The following is a 24,141-nucleotide window of genomic DNA, read 5'->3' as shown; positions in this document are numbered from 1 at the left end:
TTTGTTTTTAGCACAAATATCATGCTCACGCAGCTGCAACCTTGCTAATAGTCACAAGAACAAACACTTCAATGGCAACCGAAGCTCTTGTTGATGCAGCCTTGAATCCCAATCACTTTGAGGTGGACACAGTCAATGAAGTACAATCTTTACACTGAAGAACATTTGCTTACCAGGGTCATGGTCAATATAATGTTGAATATTCAAGCAATGTTTTAGATGTTTGAACAAACTAGGGGTGGAGGGTTATGTAACAGTTCTCTCTATGCTCTCAAAGAGCATTGTAAGCTATTGGCAGTGGAATAATATTCCCTGACATGCAGCAGATGCAAGACGTATACTCGCTTGAGCCCAGGGGCGACTCGCTGAAGCGCACTCGTGAGCTGTAAGATGTTCGCGGCTGTGTTTCACAAGCCCTTCACTCGTGCGTTGATTCTGTGCCACTGTCAAACATGTTGATAAACAGTATGTGTGTGTATGTATATATATGAATAAATATACAGACATATATATATATACATACAGACATATCACACACACCACACACACCCACACAAAATCGTGCACGCACACACGAAAGGCAAAACCTATGCCTCCATGTAGTTCAGAGGTTATTTGGAGGTTGTAGTGTTTAATAGCCTGCTGTCAAAAGCAGCCCTATGCCCCATCCGCTCAGCGTAGTTATTACAGGTACCTCTGCCAAGCCACTCCTTCGCCACTTGGTTTTATTCCGCTTATTGCAAACAAATGATCAAGACATAATTGTGATAAAATCAGTTACTTTTATTATTCTCAACGCCAAATATTTATTTGGTATTCTTGCACAAGTGAGTGCAACTCTGAGAAAAGTTTCTCAAAGCAAGAGGGACACAACATGCTGAATTATTTTTATGTGCGCAGGTAATGCCTAATTTGGCAATCGAACTAAATATATTCAGTGGAGCAAAAACAGACAAAGTCGGCTTCCAATTTTAACCTGATCTTCCACCATTTTGAGACTAGAAGTCACCATTGTGTTATGTAAAGAAAGTTGTTCATTTCTCCTCGGAGCATTCAGTGAAGTCTTTTAAAAACTCAACCTACACAGATGCCCTTTGTGTTGCAGTTTTGTCAATGCCTTTGGAGTGGTCAATGTCTTCATTATCGTTGGCCTGGGTGACTGAGCACAGTCACTTCGAGCATAGAGAAGTAATTATTCTCAGATAATTAGATTTTATTGCTGGGCTCCTTGAGATTCTCACTCCTGAGTTGTGCAGAAGACGTAAGCTGCCTCTGTGGACAGCAAAACCTCAGCAGTTCCACTGTCAGTTTCCCCATGTTCTTCTTAACTAGTCCTGTCACCAACAAAGTATTAATTCAATCTCTCCAAGGCATTATAACTAACTCTGGCGCTTGTCGGTGTGGGATTGAGAAAACACTGATCTCGCTTTCCTTGTGCACCACCTCATCAACTCCCAGGAGATCTGAAGATAGCACACTGCTTGTGAGCCGTGCCTTCAAACAGCATTGCATGAATGGAATATTCGAAAGCCCTGGGCCACAAATGGGGATTCGCACGAAGCCGGCAGCTTTCTGAGAAATGTGTTTTCTCTCCAAGACTGTCGAAATTGTTGCAGTGCATCTGTGATTTTAATAACGTCACCTGCACCCCTTGAAGAAGGCTACAGTGTGGGGAAATTGCACTTCCTGTGGCTTATCTCTGGTGTATCGTGTACGTGTGGGCCAGAGAAGAAGTCTTTACTTTAGTTTAGAGATACAGTGTGGAAACAGCCCCTTCAGCTCACCGAGTCCATGCAGACCAACAATCTCCCCGCACGCTAGCACTATCCTACACGCAAGGAACAATTGAAAGTTTTACTGATGCCAATTAACCTACAAACCTGTCCATCTTTGGAGTGTGGGAGGAAAGCGGAGCACTCGGAGTAAACCCACGCAGTCACGGGGAGAACGTACAAACTCCGTACAGACAGCACCAATAGCAGGATCGTACCCGGGTCTCTGGCGCTGTAAGGCAACAACTCTATCACTGTGCCATGAGTCAGTAAATGCAGGAAAAAATAATAAGTAAAATTTGATCATTTCTTTGTGTGAATAGAAGAATAGAATAGTTCCTTTATTGTCATTGTAACATGAGCCATGTACAACGAAATTGTAAAATGTCAGCCAGTCAGTGCACCATTCAAACATTTCTAAAAGCTAACGATACATACAAGGTAAAATATTTTAAAAAAGATAAACAACTAAAATAAATATCATGAAAATAGCACGCATAAACACCCAACCCTACATCCTTCTGTCGATTTCACAGTCTCTTATTATGTATCGCCCCTGCGTTCCTTGGCGGCTACATTTAGTGCCTTTATAGCAGTGGGGTAAAAACTATTTTTAAGTCTGTTTGTCCTTGTCCTTGTAGATCTGTACCGTCTGCCTGACGGTAACAGTTCAAACAGGGAGTGTCCGGGGTGGGAAATGTCCTTTATAATACTCTGGGATTTTTTGATGCAGCGGGAACTGTGTAAGTCCTCCAAGGTAAGTAGAGGGCAGCCGACAATCCTCTGGGCGTTGTCAATGGCCCTCTGGAGCGCTTTCCTCTGAGCCGCTGTGCAGCTGGTGTACCATACGCATACACAGTATGTTAGGATGCTCTCAATGTAGCACCGATAAAAGGACAACAGCAGTCTCTGAGTGATGTTATTCTTCCTGAGCACCCTCAGGAAGTGCAGTCTCTGCTGGACCTTTTTCAGCAGCGCAGAGGTGTTCACGCTCCACGTCAGGTCCTCCTCAATATGGATTCCCAGGAAGCGGAAATCCGCCACCCTCTCCACACAGTCCCCTCTGATAGTTAATGGTACCATGTCCGTTTTATTCTTTCTGAAGTCTATTATTATTTCCTTTGTCTTTAAGGTGTTGAGGAGCAGGTTATTTTCTCCACACCACACTGTCAGCTGCTCCGCCTCATCCCGGTAGGCGTACTCGTCCCCCCCGGTGATGAGTCCCACCACCGTAGTGTCATCCGCAAATTTGACAATGGTGTTGCTGTGGTGGGCGGGGGTGCAGTCATGTGTATAGATGGTGTAGAGCAGGGGGCTCAGCACGCAGCCCTGTGGAGAGCCGGTACTGAGGCTAAGGGCCGTGGATGTGTGATGGCCCACTCTGACTCTCTGGCTGCGAGCTGACAGGAAGCTATTTATCCACATGCAGGTGGAGTGTGGAAGTCCCAAGTCCCCCAGTTTGTCCACCAGTTTATGGGGAAGGATGGTATTAAAGGCAGAGCTGTAGTCCACAAAGAGCATCTGCACGTAGCTCCCCGGCTGCTCCAGGTGGAACAGTGCAGCATGGAGGGCTGTGGCTATAGCGTCCTCTGTGGATCTATTCGCTCTGTACGCAAACTGGTGGGGGTCAAAGCTTCGGGGCAGGAGTGATGTGATATGACCCCGGACCAGTTTTTCAAAACACTTCATCACCACTGGTGTGAGTGCGACTGGCCGGTAGTCGTTGAGGCTGGAAATGTGGGGTTTTTTGGGCAAGGGGACTATGATTGCGGACTTCAGACAGGATGGAACAGTGGACTGGGCCAGAGACTGGTTGAAAATCCTCGTACAGACTCCAGCCAGCTGGTCAGCGCAGTCCTTCAGCACGCGTCCAGAGACGCCGTCGGGTCCAGTAGCCTTCCTTGGATTGATGGCCCGCAGCGTGCGCCTCACCTCATGCTCCTCTATCTTGAGGGTTAGGCTGCTGTGGACCATGTGGTGTGATATGGCTGTCTCGGGTGGCTCCACTTCAAAGCGAGCAAAGAAGAGGTTCAGCTCCTCTGCCAACGAGGCGTCACCTTCAGCAGCTCCAAGGTTGGTCTTATAGTTGGTTAGATACTGGATCCCCTGCCACACCTGCCTGCTGTTGTTACTGTCCAGGTGGTCCTCTATCTTCCTCCTGTAGTCTAATTTGGCCTCTCTGATGCCTCTCTTCAGGTTAGCTCGGGCCATGCTGTATAAAGCCCTATCGCCAGACCTAAAAGCAGTGTTCCTCTCTTTTAACAGCCGCTGGACCTCCCGGGTCATCCAGGGCTTCTGGTTGGGGTAGACCCGGATGCGTTTGTCCACTGTGACAGTGTCCATGCAGTTTTTAATGTAACATAGTACACTGTCTGTGAACACCTCCAGGTCCCGGTGTTCAAACACATCCCAGTTGGTCCTGTCGAAGCAGTCCTGCAGCTGCTGAGATGCACCATCAGGCCAAGTTGTGATGGTCTTTGTGATGGTAGGAGCGGTTTTCCTGAGGGGGGCATATGCAGGAATTAAAAACAGGGACATATGGTCCGACTGACCCAGGTGTGGTAGTTGTCTAGCCCTGTAGCCCAGCTTGATGTTGGAGTAGACCTTGTCCAGTGTGTTAGCTCCTCTTGTAGCACATTTAACATGCTGATAGAATTTGGGGAGCATTTTCTTCAAGTCCGCGTGGTTAAAGTCCCCTGCTATGATGTGAACACCGTCAGGATATATGCTCTGTTGACTGCTAGTGCTACCATACAAATATCCGATAGCCGAGTTAGCATTAGCATCCGGTGGTATGTACACAGCAGTTATCATGACAACAGTAAACTCTCTAGGGAGATAAATGGGCCTGCATTTAACAGTTACATACTCCAGGTCCGGGGAGCAGTGACTGTCTACAATCACTGTGTTTGTACACCAGGTGTTGTTCACGTACACACAGAGCCCTCCACCTCTGCTCTTACCAGAGTCTCTTGTCCTGTCATGACGCTGTGCTGTGTAGCCTGCTAGCTCGATAGCAGAGTCCGGAATGAAAGAATGAAGCCAGGTCTCCGTGATCAGCAGGATACAGCTGTCCTTCACGGCGTTGTTAGCTGCAGTCTGCAGCCTAAGTTCATCCATCTTGTTAGCGAGGGATCTGGCGTTCGTTAGAAACAGGCTGGGAAGCGGTGGTTTCAGTGGCTGCCTCCGTAGCCTGACCAGAGCGCCGGCCCTGCCGCCTCGCTTTTGCCTTCTCTCTCTGCGCCGCCTTCGCCTCCTCCCCGCGGGGATGGTGATCCACGGAGAGTCGGGGCTCCTCGCTATGTCCGCCGGGATCTTGTATGAGCGGACAAACTCGGCGGTAACCCCCCATTCGCGACCGGCTCCAATCCTAAGAAGATCCTGCCGGCCGTAGACGTTGTTCGCCCGACAGTAAGTACACAGGGCACAAAACAACACGCACACATACACACACACATACACAAAAAACACGAGCACTGACCGGGAGGACATCGAGCCGCTGCAACTGTGTGCGCCGGAGTGGGCAGGAGTTCAAAATTCCTTCTCCACAATCTATCATATGCAGCTTTTAAAATTACTCTTCTGATAAAAGAGCTTTTGAACTGTTGATTAGAGTTGTCTTCAGTCCATGTTTCTACGTGCCTGCTTTTTGAGGGGTTTTCCTTGAACAGGTACCTACCATGAAAATGTTTTATTCTTGGAATACCAGAGATACTCTCATCCAAGGATATGCATTGTGTGCATCCTTAGTATATTTTCAAATGCACAGACTATGATGGTGGTACTGCAAATTTACTTCATTGTAAGATTTCTATGTGGCGTGTGACATTGAAAGCATGGCAACAATAGGAATATATTAGTTGGCTGAGAGATTGTTTAAATGGCCACACTGAAGGGGAAACAGGTCGTGAAAGCTACTGTTAGCCTTTCATATCATATCATATCATATATATACAGCCGGAAACAGGCCTTTTCGGCCCACCAAGTCCGTGCCGCCCAGCGATCCCCGTAACATTAACACTATCCTACACCCACTGGGGACAATTTTTACATTTACCCAGCCAATTAACCTACATACCTTTGTTGCACACTTAAAAGTTTACAAATTTGTGAAAAAGATGATATTATCTGGGTAATCCACAAATACAAATAAATTAATTTTAGGTTTATTATTGTCACGTGCACCAGGATACAGTGAAAAGCTTTATTTAGAATGCTATCCGAACAGATCAAATATACCACACATATGTAGGTCAATTTGACTGGGTAAATGTAAAAAAAATTGTCCCTAGTGTGTGTAGGGTAGTGTTAATGTGCGGGGATCACTGGGCGGCGCGGACTTGGTGGGCCGAAAAGGCCTGTTTCCCCGCTGTATATATATGATATGATATGATAAAGACAATCAAGTTAAACGCGAGAACAATAGATAAAGCAAAGGGGAAAGTGCAGAGTATAGTTCTCAACATTGTGGCGCATCAGTCCCATAGACAAAGTCCAAGGCCTACAATGGGGGAGAGATGAATCGGATTTTAACAGATGATAATTCACCAGATTTCTCCCCTGCACAGCCCACAATCTCCTTTGTGTTACGAGGCAAACTGTGCAGAGTGGGTAGGTTTTCTTTGGAGCTCATGCATGTGTGGCAAGGCGTCTCACCAAGATCATGGAAAAGGATCCCGACCCAAAATGGAGTCAGTCCATTCCCTCTCCAAATGCTGCCTGACCTGCTGAGGTCCTGTAGCACTTTGTGTTTTGCTCAAGATTCCAGCATCTGCAGTCTCTTGTGTTCCAAATGTATCATTCCATTTGGTTTTCTGATCATTTTTTGGTACCATTCATGACTGAATAGCTATTTTAATGTGTGGTCATGTTTACTTTAGAGTCAATGGCAGATTAAAAATTGACTTCGAAACGAATCTGAGTGAAACCAGTTTCGGAAATAAGAAATAGTAATAGTAGGACTAGGGTATTCAGCTGCTCATATCTGCCTTGCCTTTCACTGAAACCATGGACAACACCTCCACACGTTCCAGGAATTAACATGGTGAACCATCATTGTATCCCCTTTTTCACAAGTATATCCATCCTTACTTGAGGGGAAAACCAGATTTGAGCACAATATTTCTGGAACAAAAGCAGAAAATAGTAGAGGAACAATCCAAGTCAAGCAGCACCTGCGGAAAGAGAAACCAGTTATTGTTTTGGCTCGGCAACCTTTCTTCAGACAGTGGGTGAGTTACAGCTACTGAGGAGAAAGTGGAGCTTCCATCATCTTCAGTCGAAGGATTTACACAGCTTGTTTGAATCTAACAAACTTTTTTATTTTTAAAGAAGCAATCTTGTAAAGTCTAGTTCGACTGAATTGCTGTCACACTGTTTCTATATCAATAATACATTGAGCTATTAGTTTGTTCTTGTCCTCAAATGTGTGCAGGCTGCCTTCAATAATCTGAAATGTCTGGCGTGTTTGATAAGTGATATCAGTGATGTGCACACACCCATTGCTTCTCACTGTAAGAATGCTCCAGTCAGCTATAAGTGATTGGGCATCATTCATGATGAAGAGTGTCTTAAATGGGCCAAGACTTTCCTCCATTTAGAAACAAATTCTTCGGCGAAATACAGTTGGGTTTCAAACTGAATTTTTCCATGGATTCAAAAATCTCCGCAGCATAAGTCGATCAGAGAAGCCGGGGGTGTTTGTAGAGGAAAGGAGGCTGAGTAGAGATTTGATAGAGGTGTTCCAGATTTTGACAGGTTTCAATAAGATAGACAAAGTAAAGTCATTTTCCATCAGCTTACGGTACAGGCAACTGATTTAAAGTTTTGGGCAAGAGATACCGGGGAATGTGAGAAGAACCTTTTACGTAACAGAAGGTAGTTACCTGGAACTTGCTTCCCGAGCAAGTGATGGAAGTGGAGATGTTTAATGATCCCAAAAGGAATGATTAGGCACTTGGGACAAGTAAACTTGGAGGACAAAGAGGATCTGTGTTCAGAGAATGAGAATGACTGGTTTGATCTACAGAAGAGTTGCTGCCTTGTAGCACCAAAGACCCGGGTTTGATTCTAACTACAGGTGCTGTCTGTATGGAGTTTGTGCAGACAAATTCCTTAGTGTGTGTGAGGAATAGAAGTAGTGTATGGGTGATCGTTTGACGCCGCGGACTCAGTGGGCCGCAGTGCTGTTTCCAAGCTGTATCTTTAAACTAGATTAATCTCAAATAAAATACATCTGAGTCATAGTTAAACAGTATGGAAACAGGTCCTTCAGCTCAACTCAACATGCTGGCCAAGATGTTCCATTTGGGCTAGTACCATTTGGCCATTATCCCTCTAAACCTATCCTAGCCTTGTATCCGTTTAAATGTCTTTTAAACATTGTAATTGTACGCACCTCTACATATTAATGTCAGCTCCTTCCATCTCCCCACCACCCTCTGATGCACATCTACCTATGGACTAAACGTGATGAGAGCCATTGTGTTGCAGAAATCAGTGCCGTTTTATGTGAACATTATGATTTCCATGTGTTTGAATTTGTACTTTGTGATAAAACGAAATTTTAGTAAATGCATGCAATTGGATGGAAACTTTTAAAAAAATTGATCCGGACTTGAAATGGATTGAATGGTTTATTTTCTTGCTTTTCTCTGTCGCAGGTGATTTTGTACCAGGGAGGCCAGGTTATCAGTGGGGCCAGCCTGTTTAATTCCCGTGTGGGATTTGTTGTCACCATGCCCAGCACGAGTGCCTCCATCTTCATTAATAACAGTCAGCTATCGGACACGGGGACATACCAGTGTTTGGTGAACAATCCGCCTGACCGAGGGGAGAGGAACATCGGTGTACTTGGACTCTCCGTTTTAGGTATTATTTATCCTTCCGCCATTTTATATCATGACCGTTAGAGCTTCATGGTGGCGCAGCGTTAGAGTTGCTGCCTCGCAGTGCCAGAGACCCGGGTTTGATCCTGACTACGAGTGCTGTCTTTACAGAGTTTGTACGTTCTTCCTGTGACGGTGTGCGTTTTCTCCGGGATCTCCCGTTTCCTCCCACACTCCAAAGACGTGCAGGTTTGTAGGTTAATTCGTTTTGGCAAAAATTGTAAATTGTTCCCAGTGTGTAGGATAGTGCCAGCGTGCGGGAATCACTGGTCAGAGTGGACTTGGTGAGACAGAGGACCCATTTCCGCACTGTATCTCCAAACTAAACGAAAGTATTTTCACAATTTGTTTAATAACATTTTGCCACTGTCCCACTTCCCTCAACTTTTTCTACTACAGTTTTATTTAGTTTTGTTTAGGGAGTCCAGAACAAGGGGCCACAGTTTAAGAATAAGGGGTAGGCCATTTAGAACGGAGATGAGGAAGATTTTTTTCAGTCAGAGAGTGGTGAAGGTGTGGAATTCTCTGCCTCAGAAGGCAGTGGAGGCCAGTTCGTTGGATGCTTTCAAGAGAGAGCTGGATAGAGCTCTTAAGGATAGCGGAGTGAGGGGGTATGGGGAGAAGGCAGGAACGGGGTACTGATTGAGAGTGATCAGCCATGATCGCATTGAATGGCGGTGCTGGCTCGAAGGGCTGAATGGCCTACTCCTGCACCTATTGTCTATTGATACGGCATGGAAACAGCCCCTTTGGCCCACCGAGTCTGGGCAGATCAGTGATCACCCATACACTAGTTCTATCCTACACCTTAGGGACAATTTACAAAAGCCAATTAACCTAAAAATCTACATGTCTTTGGAATGTGCGAGGAAACCGGAGCACCTGGAGAAACCCACAAGGTCACAGCAAACTCCACACAGACGGAGCCTGAGGTCTGGATCGAACGTGGGTCTCTGGTGATGTAAGGCAGCAACTCTACCGCTGCGCCACCGTGCTGCCCCTTTACTGATTTGCCTTGATGTCAGCTGATCTTTTTTACTACATATCTTATTTTTACACAGAACTGGGTGGGTGGCTGAAAGGGCTGCCAGGGGTGGTGATGGTGGCCAATGCAACAATGACACTGAAGAGATTTTTGACTAAGCACATGGATCTGCAAGTAATGTAGGGGAATAAGATTATGTGCAGGCAGATAAGGATCGGTCGTAGTATCATGTTCGGCACAGACATTGTGGGCCGAAGAGCCTGTTCCTATGTTCTTCAATGGTTTAAATTTCCAAAGAGTAGATTTAGAGGGATGTGGGCCAAAAGCAGACAGGTGGGACTAGTGTAGATGGGGCATCTTGGTTAGCATGGGCACTGTGGTCTGAAGGGCCTGTTTCTGTGCGATGTAACGCTATGAATCTGTGTCGTCTGCCCTGAACCTTCAACTACAGAGTTAATGTTCAGTTTGAGACTGCACAGATGACTTGAAATTACATTTTCCAGTTTGGCCTTTAAAATTACAAGTCAATCTGAGCCTGCCATTTTCAATCCTAGTTTCAATTTGGATCAATCCATCAAATCTTGTTCAGGTTCAGCCAAGTTGCACTGGTTTATCAATTCCACTCAACAGTTTGTTTATAATGTAACATTTACTGAGATGTTCTTCAACTCCCTTCTTGTGTTTTGCAATCAAGGCACTGTCATCTTTCAAAAACCACATTAAGTGTACTTTATGAAACCCGATGACTCCTGTGCCTATGAAAGATGACAAGCGACACGTTGTGGTGCAGAAGTGAAGATTAACTAGTGAATGAATTTGGCTTTCATTCCCTCTCCTGCCCGGAATTGGGTGGCAGCAGGAAAGATGGTGAATTCGGATACCAAGACCTATGTCACTCTTCTGCTTTGAGTTGGATTTCCATACCCCATTCTGCACAGAAACTGGCCCTTTGGCATACATTGCCCATGGCGATCAAGATGCCCCATCTACACTATCCCCACCAGCCTGTGTTTGGCCCATATCCCACTAAACTTACTCTTTTGAATGTTAAACCATTGTAGAATATGGGAACAGGCTCTTCGGACCACACTGTCTGTGCCGAGCATGATACTAAGGCCAATCCTGACCTGTCTGCATGTAATCTATTCCTACATACCTGCTTGAGTTACCGCTGACCAACTTCGTCTATCTGCGGTGTTTGAATACCAGTGGGGAGAACGAGATCTTAACACTGGTGATTTACTGCCTGGCTAGCTCTCATTGTTATTGGCTGTGAAGTGGGGCACGAGACTTGTGGTAATGGCAGTGATGATTCTGATTCTGATGAATGGAGCCAGAGGACCACCCTGCCCCCAAGGCTGTTCCACCTCCTTTGCACCTTCCATCATTTTGCTCAGGTGTAGCTGCTTTTCCACCTATGGCGCTGTCATTCCTATCTCGGCCATCTGCATCAAATGATTCCCATTGCAAGGGTCTGTGGCGGTGAACAGAAGTCCCATCCTATTAAGAGACGAATTCAAGAAGGATGGGTATAATTTACAATATTTAGTTATTTTTAAGTAGCTGGAATTTGAACATAGAAAACAGAAAAGTACAACACGGGAACATTCCTTTCAGCGCACCATGCCTGTGCTGAGCATAATGCCAAGAAAATCTAATCTCCTCTGCCTACATGTGATCCATATCCCTCCACTCCCGGCAAATCCATGTATCTATCTAAAAGCTTCTCAAATGCCACTGTTGTGTCTGCCTCCACCACCGCTCTCTGGGTAAAAAAAACAAACTTGTCCCGCATTTAATCACAAAATGCTGGAGTAACTCAGCAGGTCGGGCAGCATCTTGGGAGGGAAGGAATGGGTGATGTTTCGGGTCGAGACCCTTCTTCAGACTGATGTCAGGGGGGGCGGGACAAAGGAAGGATATAGGTGGAGACAGGGAGATAGAGGGAGATCTGGGAAGGAGGAGGGGAAGAGAGGGACAGAGGAACTATCTAAAGTTGGAGAAGTCGATGTTCATACCACTGGGCTGCAAACTGCCCAGGCGAAATATGAGGTGCTGTTCCTCCAATTTCCGGTGGGCCTCACTATGGCACTGGAGGAGGCCCATGACAGAAAGGTTAGACTGGGAATGGGTGGGGGAGTTGAAGTGCTCGGCCACCGGGAGATCAGTTTGGTTAATGCGGGCCGAGCGCAGGTGTTCAGCGAAGCGATCGCCGAGCCTGCGCTTGGTTTCGTCGATGTAAATAAGTTGGCATCTAGAGCAGCGGATGCAATAGATGAGTTTTCTTATAAAACTTGTCCCGCACATCTCCTCTATGCTTTGACCCTCTCAGTTAAAATGGCATTTTCCCTACATATCAAAATAAGTAGGAGGAAATGGTCAAATGCCTTTTAGTCAGCAATTAAGAAAAAAATACACTGATCACTCAGATACCCATTAAAACATGTTAATGAACTCCAATTCACAGATCTGGATTTGACACACAATGGATGAGTGAGCTGCTTGAGTGTTTTCTCTGACTAAGAACTTAGAAGTTCATTATAAAATGCTTTTTCAAATAAGAAGTTGCTCTGCTTAGACGTAGACAAGAATTTAAAGCGCATCGGAGATGATTTGAAATATACAATATTTCTGAATTTCAAAGCGTAGAGCGTTCCGATAAGTGGGATCTTTTCACAGTCAATTTTAGTTTGTGTCTCTAAAACATGAAGGGTTAACTCGCGCTTAGAGAAAGATTTTATTCTCATATAAATCAAGTAAAGCATTCTTAAAATTCCATTGTAAAACGTCCAATATTGGACGAAATGTATGCATCTGGGAATAATTCTGAAACTGCCATATTTGATCATTTTATCTCTCCATTCACAGTTTATTGTTTGACCTTGGTTGTGTTTGACTTGTGGGCCTGTGTGTTCGAGAGCTGTTTGTGCTGACAGTCAGCTGGTTGTTGTGTCTAAGCTCGGTGGGTGTGCGCCTTTGCAGTGGCATGCAGAAGTTCAAAGCTTCCTGGAGCTTGGATGTGAGCACATCTGACCTCCCATTGCACTGCTGGACTTTAGACTTCAGAGAGCCAGCGTGGAAACAGGCCCTTCGACCCCACCGAGTCCATGCCGACCAGTGATCAACCCGTGCACTAGCGCTATCCCACATACAAGTTTTACCAAAGCCAATTAACCTACAAAAGTCTTTGGATTGTGGGAGGAAACCAGTGCACCCAGAGAAAATCCACACAGTCACAGGGAGAACATACAAACTCCGTACAGACAGCACCTGTAGTCAGTGTCTCTGGCGCCATAAGGACAGAGCAGTGGTAGAGTTGCTACCTTAAGTTATGGCAGTGAAAATAGATTTTAACTGGAATTATAATTTAGTGATTTTTAAAAACTTTAATTGTTTCTAAATGCCTCTGATGAGCATTTAGATATCATGAGTTATCAGAGGACTTTTATGATGGCTCAGGGAAAATCCAAAGTTTCTGCCATCTGGGCATAGTTACTACTAGATGGCAGAATCTCACTGTTTGAGCAGAGTGGCAATGTTGGCAGTGCATTGGGAGTTGCGTGGCTGCGAAAGACGGATTCAGTAGTGGAGTGGTGGTGGTGGTAGTGGTGTTAGGGTTGTTGAAGTGGCTTTGGATGGTCAGGCAGTATCTGTAAGGTATCAATGTCATCATGTCAATAGATGAAGGACATTTGTAAATCACACGTCTTGGGATTAACCAAATAATTGAGTTTCCTGTTTTTGGTGATGAGGGAAAAACTAGAAATAACTATCATTCTGAAGTGAGGGCCTATCTTGGGAACAGTGCACAAAACAGGAATGAGATTTGAAAGGAAAGGTAGATTCACAATTCAAGTTTTCAAGTAGCACTAAAACAAACATGATGTCCAATAAATTAAACTCCAAATAAACTATCAAGTCTACTGAAACTGATGGAAAGTAATTCTATGAGGTATTATCATCATATCATATCATATATATACAGCCGGAAACAGGCCTTTTCGGCCCTCCAAGTTCATGGTATGAAACAAAGTAAGCGAACCACTCTTAAAGCCAAAGGCTTCACATATGTTTATATATTGGATGGTTTGATACACATGCTGATATTTACAATCGTCACCTATCTTTCTGCGTCTGGAATGCATGTTCACCTGAGTTGGTTTTCTTCCGTTAAGAACTGTAAATACTTTAACTTCTGGCTACAATCTCTGAACACTGGCCATGAGCACTTTCTCATCTTGGTATTATCTCGGACCAAAACAGTTTCCCCTTGACCTTGCAACCTCTTTCACACAGAGCTGGGCTTCTGTCCACTTCATACTGAAGACCACCTTTTTCCTTCTGTGTAAAATATAAGTCTATCACTGCTATGATTAATATGCCCAAATCTCCCCCCATGCATTTATTTTCATGAAGAAACTTGACTTCATTGGTGTTCTGGCCACTATATATACATGCCCAAGGCTCTGCGATCCAAATGCTCATTTGCTCCATGTTTACACGTCCCGCTTAGGCTTGTCGACCTACATAGACACCCATACCACTGTTGGTATTGAAAGATACAGCATGGAGACAGGCCCTATGGCCCATTGAGTCCACACGGACCATCGATCACCTGTTCGCACCATTTCAATGTTATCCCATTCTCATGTCCACACGTCCACACACAAAGGGGCAACTTACAGAGGCAAGTAACTAACAAACCCGCACGCCTTTGGGATGTGGGAGGAAATGGGAGCACCCGGAGGAAACCTTCACAATCACAGGCACAACGTGCAAAACGGCGGTACGGTGGCGCAGCGGTAGAGTTGCTGCCTTACAGCGAATGCAGCGCCGGAGACCCAGGTTCGATCTTGACTACGGGTGCCGTCTGTACGGAGTTTGTACGTTCTCCCCGTGACCTGCGTGGGTTTTCGCCGAGATCTTCGGTTTCCTCCCACACTCCAAAGACGTACACGTATGTAGGTTAATTGGCTGGGCAAATGTAAAAATTGTCCCTAGTGGGTGTAGGATAGTGTTAGTATGCGGGGACAATAGACAATAGACAATAGGTGCAGGAGTAGGCCATTCAGCCCTTCGAGCCAGCACCGCCATTCAATGCGATCATGGCTGATCACTCTCAATCAGTACCCCGTTCCTGCCTTCTCCCCATGCCCCCTCACTCCGCTATCCTTAAGAGCTCTATCCAGCTCTCTCTTGAAAGCATCCAACGAATTGCTGGGCGGCGCGGACCCGATGGGCCGAAGGGCCTGTTTCTGCGCTGTATCTCTAAAAAAAACTCCCGCAGACAGCACCCGTGGTAGGGATGGAACCCTGGTCTCCGGCGTTGTGAGGAAGCAGCTCTACTGTGCTGCCCCAAAATCCTATAATTTTTAAACTTTCAACCCTGTGCTTAAGTCTCCTTAATTTTACCACCCTCATCACTGAAATCTCTTGTCAACCAGATATTTTTCCACCTTTTGGCCTGTGTTCAAACATAACTCTCCTTGAAACACCAGGGTTTTTGTGCCTTTTGTATCCTGGTCTTTGAAGTGCTTTATTTATCTCCCCACCCCCTCTCACTTCCATCTGTTCCACGTGGTGGTGTGAGAGGGAAGGCTGGAAGATTGGCATAAGCTGCTGTCCCGATGGTATTTGTCGGATCATCACAATGGCACTGGACACTCGTGGATTGCTTGCACGGGTAATTTAAGAGAAGCTTGCAGTTCACAAAAGCCCCAAGAGATGGCAGCAGTCATCATACCCATAGTCGTGAGTTAAATCATCTCACCAAACCTCCACCCCCTGAAGATAGACACAAAATGCTGGGGCATCTCTGGGTAGAAGGAATGGGTGACATTTTGGGTCGAGACCCTTCTTCAGACTCCAATCCCTGTCTGCCTAGCCAGCACTATCCCGGTTTTCTTCAAATTAAAAGGAAACCATTCAATTCATCTTTCTGCGTTAATTAATTAAATATCATCAGCTTTGGATATTTGTTATTTCCCCCTGGCACATTTAGATTAACAAGCAAGGATTACCACAAAAGCGATATCTATTGCATGACCTTTGACACACAAAATACACTTTACAGTGCAAAATAGTATTGCTCGGAGATTATTTCAAATGAATAAAATAGATGATCCTTTAAAATGTTTTAGAATGTTATGAGACATTCCATTCCTATGAAATCCAGCAGAGGGTGCTGTTGTGGCATTTTCTGATGTATTTGCTTTGTGTCGTGTAATAATCCAGTACCATAGTTTTGCAAAGGATAGTTTCTAATATAGCCACTAAAAGCTGAATAATGGGACAGGCAGCATCTCTGGAGAGAAGGATTGAAAGACTTCAGTCTGAAGAAGGGTCTCGATCTGAAACATCACCCAATCCTTTTCTCCGGAGATGCTGCCTGTCCCACTGAGTTACTCCAGCTTTAAACCAGCATCTGCAGTTCCTTCCCACACACAGTTTCTAATAGTTTGGAATAGGTATATAGGAGCCTTGTTGTCACGTCTACTCAGCCAGTGGGAAATTGATATTAAGGGGACTAAGTCTTAAAATTATAGAGACACAAATATCTGCATATGCTGGAATCTTGAGTAAAGACTTTAGACATTGGAGATATGGTGTGGAAACAGGCCCATCGGCACATGGGTCCATGCACAAACATTATCCTACACACTCGGGACAATTTGCAGAAGGTAATTAACCTACACACCTTTGGAGTGTTTGAGGAAACAGGAACATCCGGAGGAAATCCATACAGCCAGCACTTGTTGTCAGGATCAAACCCGAGTCTCAGATGCTGTAAGACAGGAACTCCACCACTGTGCCGCCCAATGTGCTGCACAAAGTGCTGGGGTAAATCAGTGGGTCAGACAGCATCTCTTGAGGGAATTAATCCATTACTCCAAATTGTGTCTTGAAAATTATAGTTTGGCCATTTAAGCACCAAGTCAAGAAGCAGATTCAAACAAATGTTACAGAAATGTGGGACTAATTTCCTGCTCCGGTGCCCTCTTTGCACAAGGATCAATGGTATCGTGACATTTGCAGCATTGGAAAGAGTTCAAATAAGGATGTGAAGAATTGCAAAGCAATGGCAAGAATTGAGCCCATCAGTCATCATCTGTTTGAAGAGCAGAGCAGGTAGTTTGGGCTGAATGTTCTGTCCCTGTTCCCAGTCTTTCCGTCCTCCATTAAATACACATTTACAATTCTACCAAGTGGGTCATATTTGCACATCCACAAATATCATGGAATCATATTAGAGTTATACCTGTGGAAACAGGCCCTTCAGCCCAACGTGCCCCATCTACACTAGTCCCACCTGCCTGCATTTAGCCCATATCCCTCTAAATCAATCCTATCCATGTACCTGTCTAAATGCTGGGGTGTAAACTGCCCAAGCAAAATATGAGATCCTGTTCCTCCAATTTGCGCTGGGCTTCACTATGACAATGGAGGAGGCCCATGACAGAAAGGTCAGACTGGGAATGGGAGGTGGAGTTGAAGTGCTGAGCTACTGGGAGATCAGGTTGGTTAAGGCAGACTGAACGAAGGTGTTGAGTGAAACGATCGCTGAGCCTGCGCTTGGTCTCACCGATGTAGAGAAGTTGACATCTGGAACAGCAGATACAATAGATGAGGTTGGAGGAGGTGCAGGTGAACCTCTGCCTCACCTGGATAGACTGTTTGGGTCCTTGGATGGAGTCGAGGGGGGAGATAAAGGGACAGGTGTTGCATCTCCTGCCGTTGCAGGGGAAAGTACCCGGGGAGGTGGTGGTTTGGGTGGGAAGGGATGAGTGGACCAGGGAGTTACGGAGGGAACAGTCTCTGCGGAAAGCAGGAAGGGGTGGAGATGGGAAAATGTGGCCAGGAGTGAGATCCCGTTGGAGGTGGCGGAAATGTTGGAGGATAATTTGTTGTATACGACGGCTGATGGAGTGGAAGGTGAGGACAAGGGGGACTCTATCCTTGTTACGAATGGGGAGAGGGGAGCAAGAGCGGAGCTGTGGGATATAGAGGAGACCCCAGTAAGAGCCTCATCTATAATGGAAGAGGGAAACCCCCCGTTTCCTAGTAAGAGACAGGAAGACTAGTGGAAGAACGGGGAAGGGGGATGGGAAAGAGAGGGATAGGGTAGGAGACAGGAACAAGGGGGATGGGAAAGAGAGGGACAGGGTAGGAGACAGGAAGACTAGTGGGAGAAAGAAGGAGGCAGGAGGACTAGTGGGAGAAGTAGAGACAGGAAGACGAGTGTGTCCCGCCCCCTCCCCTGACATCAGTCTGAAGAAGGGTCTCGACGCAAAATGTCACCCATTCCTTCTCTCCCGAGATGCTGCCTGACCCGCTGAGTTACTCCAGCATTTTGTGTCTACCTTTGAGAAAAACGTAAGTTATTTTTTGCTTAAACCAGTTATCAGAAAAAGATGTTATGTTTGCCCTATGAACTTTGTTTTTGAAAGGGATTAATAAAGATGTATAATAATTTTTATGTAGGGGTTCCCTGTGACATTAAAATTATTTCAAGGGTTCTGCAAGGGTAAAAATGTTGAGAAACGCTGCTCTAGTGAATGCTCTCCAGATGACTCTCCAGAGTATTCATAGGGAGACGACAATTGAAAATGTGTTGCTGTGTCTTTTCTATACTTAAGCCTCAGTGTGGCACTTATACAATTGTGAATTTTCTTTAAAGAAGTCATTACTTTACAGGTCTCTGACTTCCATACCTCGTTGGCTTACAGGAGACAATGATAGACATAATAGAAATGAAAAATAATTTGTTTCCTCTCAGTGTTTGTGCTAAAGCACCAGCTGGGTCTGTCGAAATATTTTCAGACAATGTTTCTTTGTAGTAGATAAATCACCCAGCACCTTAGGATTTAAGGAAATAAGATCCAGGAGACCTTGTTGTATGTTTGATAAAGAGGTAACGAGGAGAGTTTTTTTAAATTCTCTGGTGTTAACTCGATTGTATGGTGGATAAAGCGGCTGTACTTGTCAGTGAAATAAAGACAGCATCTGGACCAGAACCTAAGATAAACCTCCTGCAACTCTGTCGCTGTCACTGTAGTGAACTCCTGCATAATGAAGAAACCCTGAAGAGTGAGACAAGCTGCATTGAAATTAGCCAAGTGATGCAGTTGGTAAAAGCACACTGTACCAATGGCACTGCTGGTGGAGTTGCTGCCTCTCAGCACCAGAGACCTGGGTTCCAAAGTGTAGGAAAGAACTGCAGATGCTGGTTTAAATCGAAGGTCTCGACCTGAAACGTCACCCATTCCTTCTCTCCAGAGATGCTGCCTGTCCCTCTGAGTTACTCCAGCATTTTGTGTCTACCTGGGTTCCAATGGTGACTTTGGTTGCTGTCTGTGTGGAGATTTCCTCTGGATGCTCCGCCCACGTCCCAAAGATGTGCAGATTTGTAGGTTACAAGAAAGGTCCCGACCCGAAACGTGGGCAGCAGACGAAACATAACGAGGAAAAATGTGAAGAGCTCCACTGCGGTCGAAACATTTTTGGATGGCAAGAGTTTGAAAAGTATTGGTGTTGAAAGGGACCTTGTGCACAAATCACTGAAGGTTAACCTGTAGACGCAACAAGCGATTTTGAAAGCAAGCAGTACATTGGTTGGTCTTTTATTACAAGAACAGAAAGTTGGACTCCTTTTCCCCTGAGGAATTCAGAGTGGAAAGATGACCAATTTCCCTCCATTCCCTGATCACATGGCCTGCTCGATAATACACTATGGTTGGTGAAGAACCTTTTTATACCCACAGCAGGTCTTTAAAGTAGGAGCTGATCAATATCGGCTGAGGATATACTTTGTAATAAAAGGATTACAATGAAGCCTCACTGGACAGGTTCCTAAAGCAGCAAGTTTGGTACATGGGGAGAGGCGAAGCAGATGGAGCCCATGCTCTTGAGTTTACAAGAATGAGAGCTGATCTTATTAAATCTTTAAATATTCTTACCAATGGTTACTGGGTGATGTTTGGCTTGGATACGACAACTGGTCTTAAAATAAAGGGTCTGCCACATTGGGAAGAGTTGGGAAGAAATTTCTTCATCCACAGGGGGTTGAATCTTAGGAATTTACTACACAAGGGGACTGTGGAAGCTCAACGTTTGAGTTCATTTGGGGCAGCACAGTGGCGCAGCAGTAGAGTTGCTGCCTTACAGCATCAGAGACCCGGGTTTGATCCTGACTATGGGTACTGTCTGTACGGAGACTTTACATTCTCCCTGTGACTGAGTGGGTGTCCTCCCTGTGCTCCGGTTTCCTCCCGCACTTAAGTCGTACAGGTTTGTAGGTTAATTGGCTTCTGTAAAGTGTAAGTTGCCTCTAGTGTGTGGGATAGTGTTAGTGTACAGGATGATCGCTGGTCGGTGTGGATTCAGTGGGCCGAAGACCCTGTCTCCACATATGTGTGTCTAAAATCTAAAATAAATTTTAAAGTTTCTGGCCTGATTAGATTCATAGCTCATGAAATTTGCCAAATATGGAGTTAGTGCAAGAGAATGGTGATGAGTTAAAAGATCAGGCATCATCGTTCTGAATGACACAACAGGTTCAAGGGAATGAATGGCCAACTTCATATTTTTACATGCTTAAGATTTCAGGTCTGACTAACAGGCCTTGTGGGCCCATTCTCCAGACTAAGGTCTCTGTCTCTCGATGAGTCCAACAGCGTGGTGCAGGTGCTTTGAGAGGGCCACCTAACCAAAGTGGAGGACTGGATTTCAACCTGTGTTCAGCAGACTGAGCATCCACTCAGTTAAGGCTGCAAGTGCAGGCAGATCGGAACTGATATATTAGTGTAAGAAAATAACTGCAGATGCTGGTACAAATCGAAGGTATTTATTTCACAAAATGCTGGAGTAACTCAGCAGGTCAGGCAGCATCTCAGGAGATAAGGAATGGGTGACATTTCGGGTCGAGACCCTTCAGAAATATATCGATCAGCTCCTGCTTTAAAGATCAGCTGTGGGTAAAAAAGGTTCTTCACTAACCATGGTGTATGATGGAGCAGGCCATGTGATCAGGGAATGGAGGGAAAGTGGTCAGTTTTCCACTCTGAATTCCTCATGTCATTCGGGTTACCGTAAAGACATTTTAAAAGCAAATGCTTTTCCAGAGATTACGCCAAGGCAATTCCACAGGACGCTCAGGAAAAAACACAAAAGTAAGAAGTTAAAATTGTTAACATATATTAAATGTTGTAAAATGGATGATCCCAGCAAACTGGAAAGTGAAAAAATAGAGGCTAGTGCAATAAAATGTCAATATTGTATATGTTTAATCATTTTGCTTCCGTGATTTGGAGCGTTTTGGTGCATGTGCACTGCCTCAGTGTTGTACGCTACAGTTGATAAGTATGATTATAGATTGATTTGAATTTGAAGTGAGGTATAATAAAGATTTAATTGTGAAATGATGGAGTATTTTGGATCATTGTAGTAACATTGCCTTTTTTCGGTGAATGCACAAATGATACAGTAATTCATTGCTGCCAATTAACTACTCAACGTTAGCGTAACAAGGTTTGTGCAGAATCGTTATTCAAGATCCCAGCAAAGATATCCTGCTGCATGTTGAATGTTTAGTTTCATTAGAAATTTGAAATCCTTCATGCCTTGCAGTTTCATGCTTATATACTAACTTATCGATTTATGGGGCCTATTCTTTGCAATAAAATTGTGAAGGTCAGTGTATTATTTTTAAAGAGGAAGCTGGTAATAATATTAGTTCAGATCTGCCAGCACCCTTAACTGACTGGAAGCTTCAGATTGGAAACTTTACGCATTAGACCTTAGAGCTAAATCGCGGAAACAGACCCTCTGGCCGACTGAGTCCTCGCGGACCAGCAATCACCCCATGCACTAGCACTCTCCTACACACCAGGCACACTTTTACAACTCACCAAAGACCATTCACCCACAAACTTGTACATCTTTGGGGTGTGGGAGGAAACCGGAGCACCCGGAGAAAGCAGAGACAATGTACAAACTCCGTACAGACAGCACCTGTAGTCAGGATCAAACTCGGGTCTCTGGCGCTGTAAGGCAGCAACTCTACCGCTGTGCCAACAGTGCTGCCGCTTGGCTGACTGTTGAGCAGAGGTTAAAGATTCATTCTCCACTCCAGCTAAGGGCCACTCGTGAGACACCAAAAAACATCATTGGACTCGTTAAGGAAGCAGAGACCTCAGCCTGGTGAATCTGCCTACTTGGCCTGACACAAATGCAGTCACTACCTTGCAATCTTAAGCACATTAAACAATGACACTGCCGTTGGCCTGACACCCCCCCTGAAATTGTTGTCATTCAAAAGATCATGGGTGATCTTTTAACTCTTCACCATTGTCTCGGACTAACTCCATATTTGTAGAGGAGATGAGTTGGGGGATGGTGTGAGGTGCTTTTTGACCAAAGAGTACTCAGTGTACTCCACCAATATGTAGGCACAGCTGGGGTCTATGTGAGTGCACGTGGCTATTCACTTGGAGAAAGTGAGAAGGATGAAAGGAAAAGTTGTTCCAACAGGCAGAGAAGAATGTTAGCTGAGGGGACTGGACTGAGTTTCTATTTAAGGAAAATAGGAGTTTCCTGAGGCGTTGTTTGAGATAGAGATGTAAAGGGGCTGAAAAGGTCCATGATAAAGGTAAAGCAATGAGGGTCAAGGAATTGGAATTTATTGAAGTGGTGAAGTTATTGCGGATGTACGTGGGAGGGCATTGGACGTGGGAGTGACAAGATAGTCCAAGATAGTATTTGGAGATGGGCTTGGTGGGGCAGGAGTAATTCAGCAGGTCAGGCAGCATTTTAATATATTGGACAGCTAACATTTATGCACTGTGGAGTGTTTGTAGTTTGCGTACAAAGTGACAACATCATTATGTAGCATTAATCATGACATCACCATGTAATATTAGCATCATGGGTTCCGTAGCAGTGTCTAGCTAATGGAATGCAATGAAGTAACTGTCCTTGTTTTCAAGCTTCTTTGTCGTAAAGGTATTATTGTCCACACCAACTCTCTTATTGTGGTAATAAAATGTGATTAAAAGGAACGGCAGATGCTGGTTTATACCAAAGATAGGCACAAAATGCTGGAGTAACTCTGTGGGTCAGGCAGCATCTCTGGATAAAATGGATAGGTGGGTCGGAACATCATTCACTCTGTCTAATTCTTGTCTGACCCGCAGAGTTATTCCAGCATTTTGTGTCTATCCTAATGTGGTACAAGGTACACCCCAAAATATCTTATGACTACAACGATCTCATTAATTGGTGGTGTTCATTTGTACCGTGGACAAATTGGGAGAGAGAGAAAGGAAATCTCAATGCGTAACCAATTGCCACAGTGCAGCAGGAGTCACTTTTAAAGCTGCACTATAAATAACAATGAAGGAAGCAGACATTGTTCGTCTGGAACACGCTAGAATATGTTAGTTGTTAACTCCATACACACAGAGATCTTGGAGGCTGCAACACCCTTTTAAGGGAAACTGAGAAAGAATGTGGCTTGAATACAATAAGTTTGAAAGGCGAGTTAACTTCAATAACGAAGTTATTGAACAAGGCCTGTGAATCATTACATCTGTATGGAAAGGGTGAATTTTTTCTCCTGACCAATACATTTCTCAAGGCAAAATATAGATCTTAAAATGCCAAACATCAATGCCACAATGGGCAACAAAGGAATGAAGTCCTGCTGATAGAAATTGGCCAAACAACAGAAAGCACAATCACAAACTAGGCAGCTTTGAAGAAAGTTGAAGATGTGCAGTTTGTAAAAGTTAACAGAATACTGAGAGACATTTGAGAAAATAATACATTGTGGGGAAGGAATGGGGGTGATGGGGATATTCTGAGTAAAGGCATGAACTAGGTGGCTTAAAATGATCTCCTCTTAGCTCGTAAAAAGATATATAAAGAATGAGAAAATTGAGGCATAATGATTCAGTAAAGTGATTCCTATCGACAGAGACTTTGTGCCTTGGCAGCATATTGATGAAGCTTTGGAGTAGGACATGGCAATGTGAAGAGTTTGCTTGCAAAGAAGAGCAATTAATGCACAAAAGGAAAGTTAACATGCCCGAGCCGATTAGATGATAAGATCTGATGTGTCTAAAGTTGTCAGTGATGATAAATCTATTCCTGATGTTGACACACAGTTATTACTGTTGAAGAGTTGCAGATAGACAACAAATTAAGACAAGATGCTTAAAGTTCTTCCATTCAAGGAATAAATACAACATCAGAGACAAGAGCTTATTTGAAGGTCAAATCGATTAAAGCCAGTCAACAGTGTGAATTTACAATGACTTTGCAACTGTGCAAAGAGTAATCATGTAATTCTTTTTGAATAGAGAAAACAATTTGGTGTATTCACGTATAACATGAAAATTAGCCGTATGATGAAGTCCACAATGAGATCTTGTGTACAGATATTGTAAGTATCATAGTTGTGTTGGAAAATAACTGCAGATGCTGGTACAAATCGAAGGTA

General features: G+C 44.6%; 1 protein-coding gene across 1 annotated transcript in view; it reads left to right on the top strand.

The window, feature by feature from the left end:
• The window catches only part of igsf11 (immunoglobulin superfamily member 11), a 171,368-nt gene that overhangs the window by 116,038 nt on the left and 31,189 nt on the right, over window positions 1-24,141 (top strand). The window contains exon 3 of the mRNA XM_078408685.1: window positions 8,435-8,642. Coding sequence (XP_078264811.1) covers window positions 8,435-8,642 — 208 coding nt within the window. The remainder of the gene's footprint in view (window positions 1-8,434; window positions 8,643-24,141) is intronic.

This window comes from Rhinoraja longicauda, chromosome 12 (assembly GCF_053455715.1).
Source record: "Rhinoraja longicauda isolate Sanriku21f chromosome 12, sRhiLon1.1, whole genome shotgun sequence".
NCBI lineage: Eukaryota > Metazoa > Chordata > Chondrichthyes > Rajiformes > Arhynchobatidae > Rhinoraja > Rhinoraja longicauda.
The sequence above is the reverse complement of the archived record's forward strand: the minus strand, read 5'-3'. Positions and strand labels throughout refer to the sequence as shown.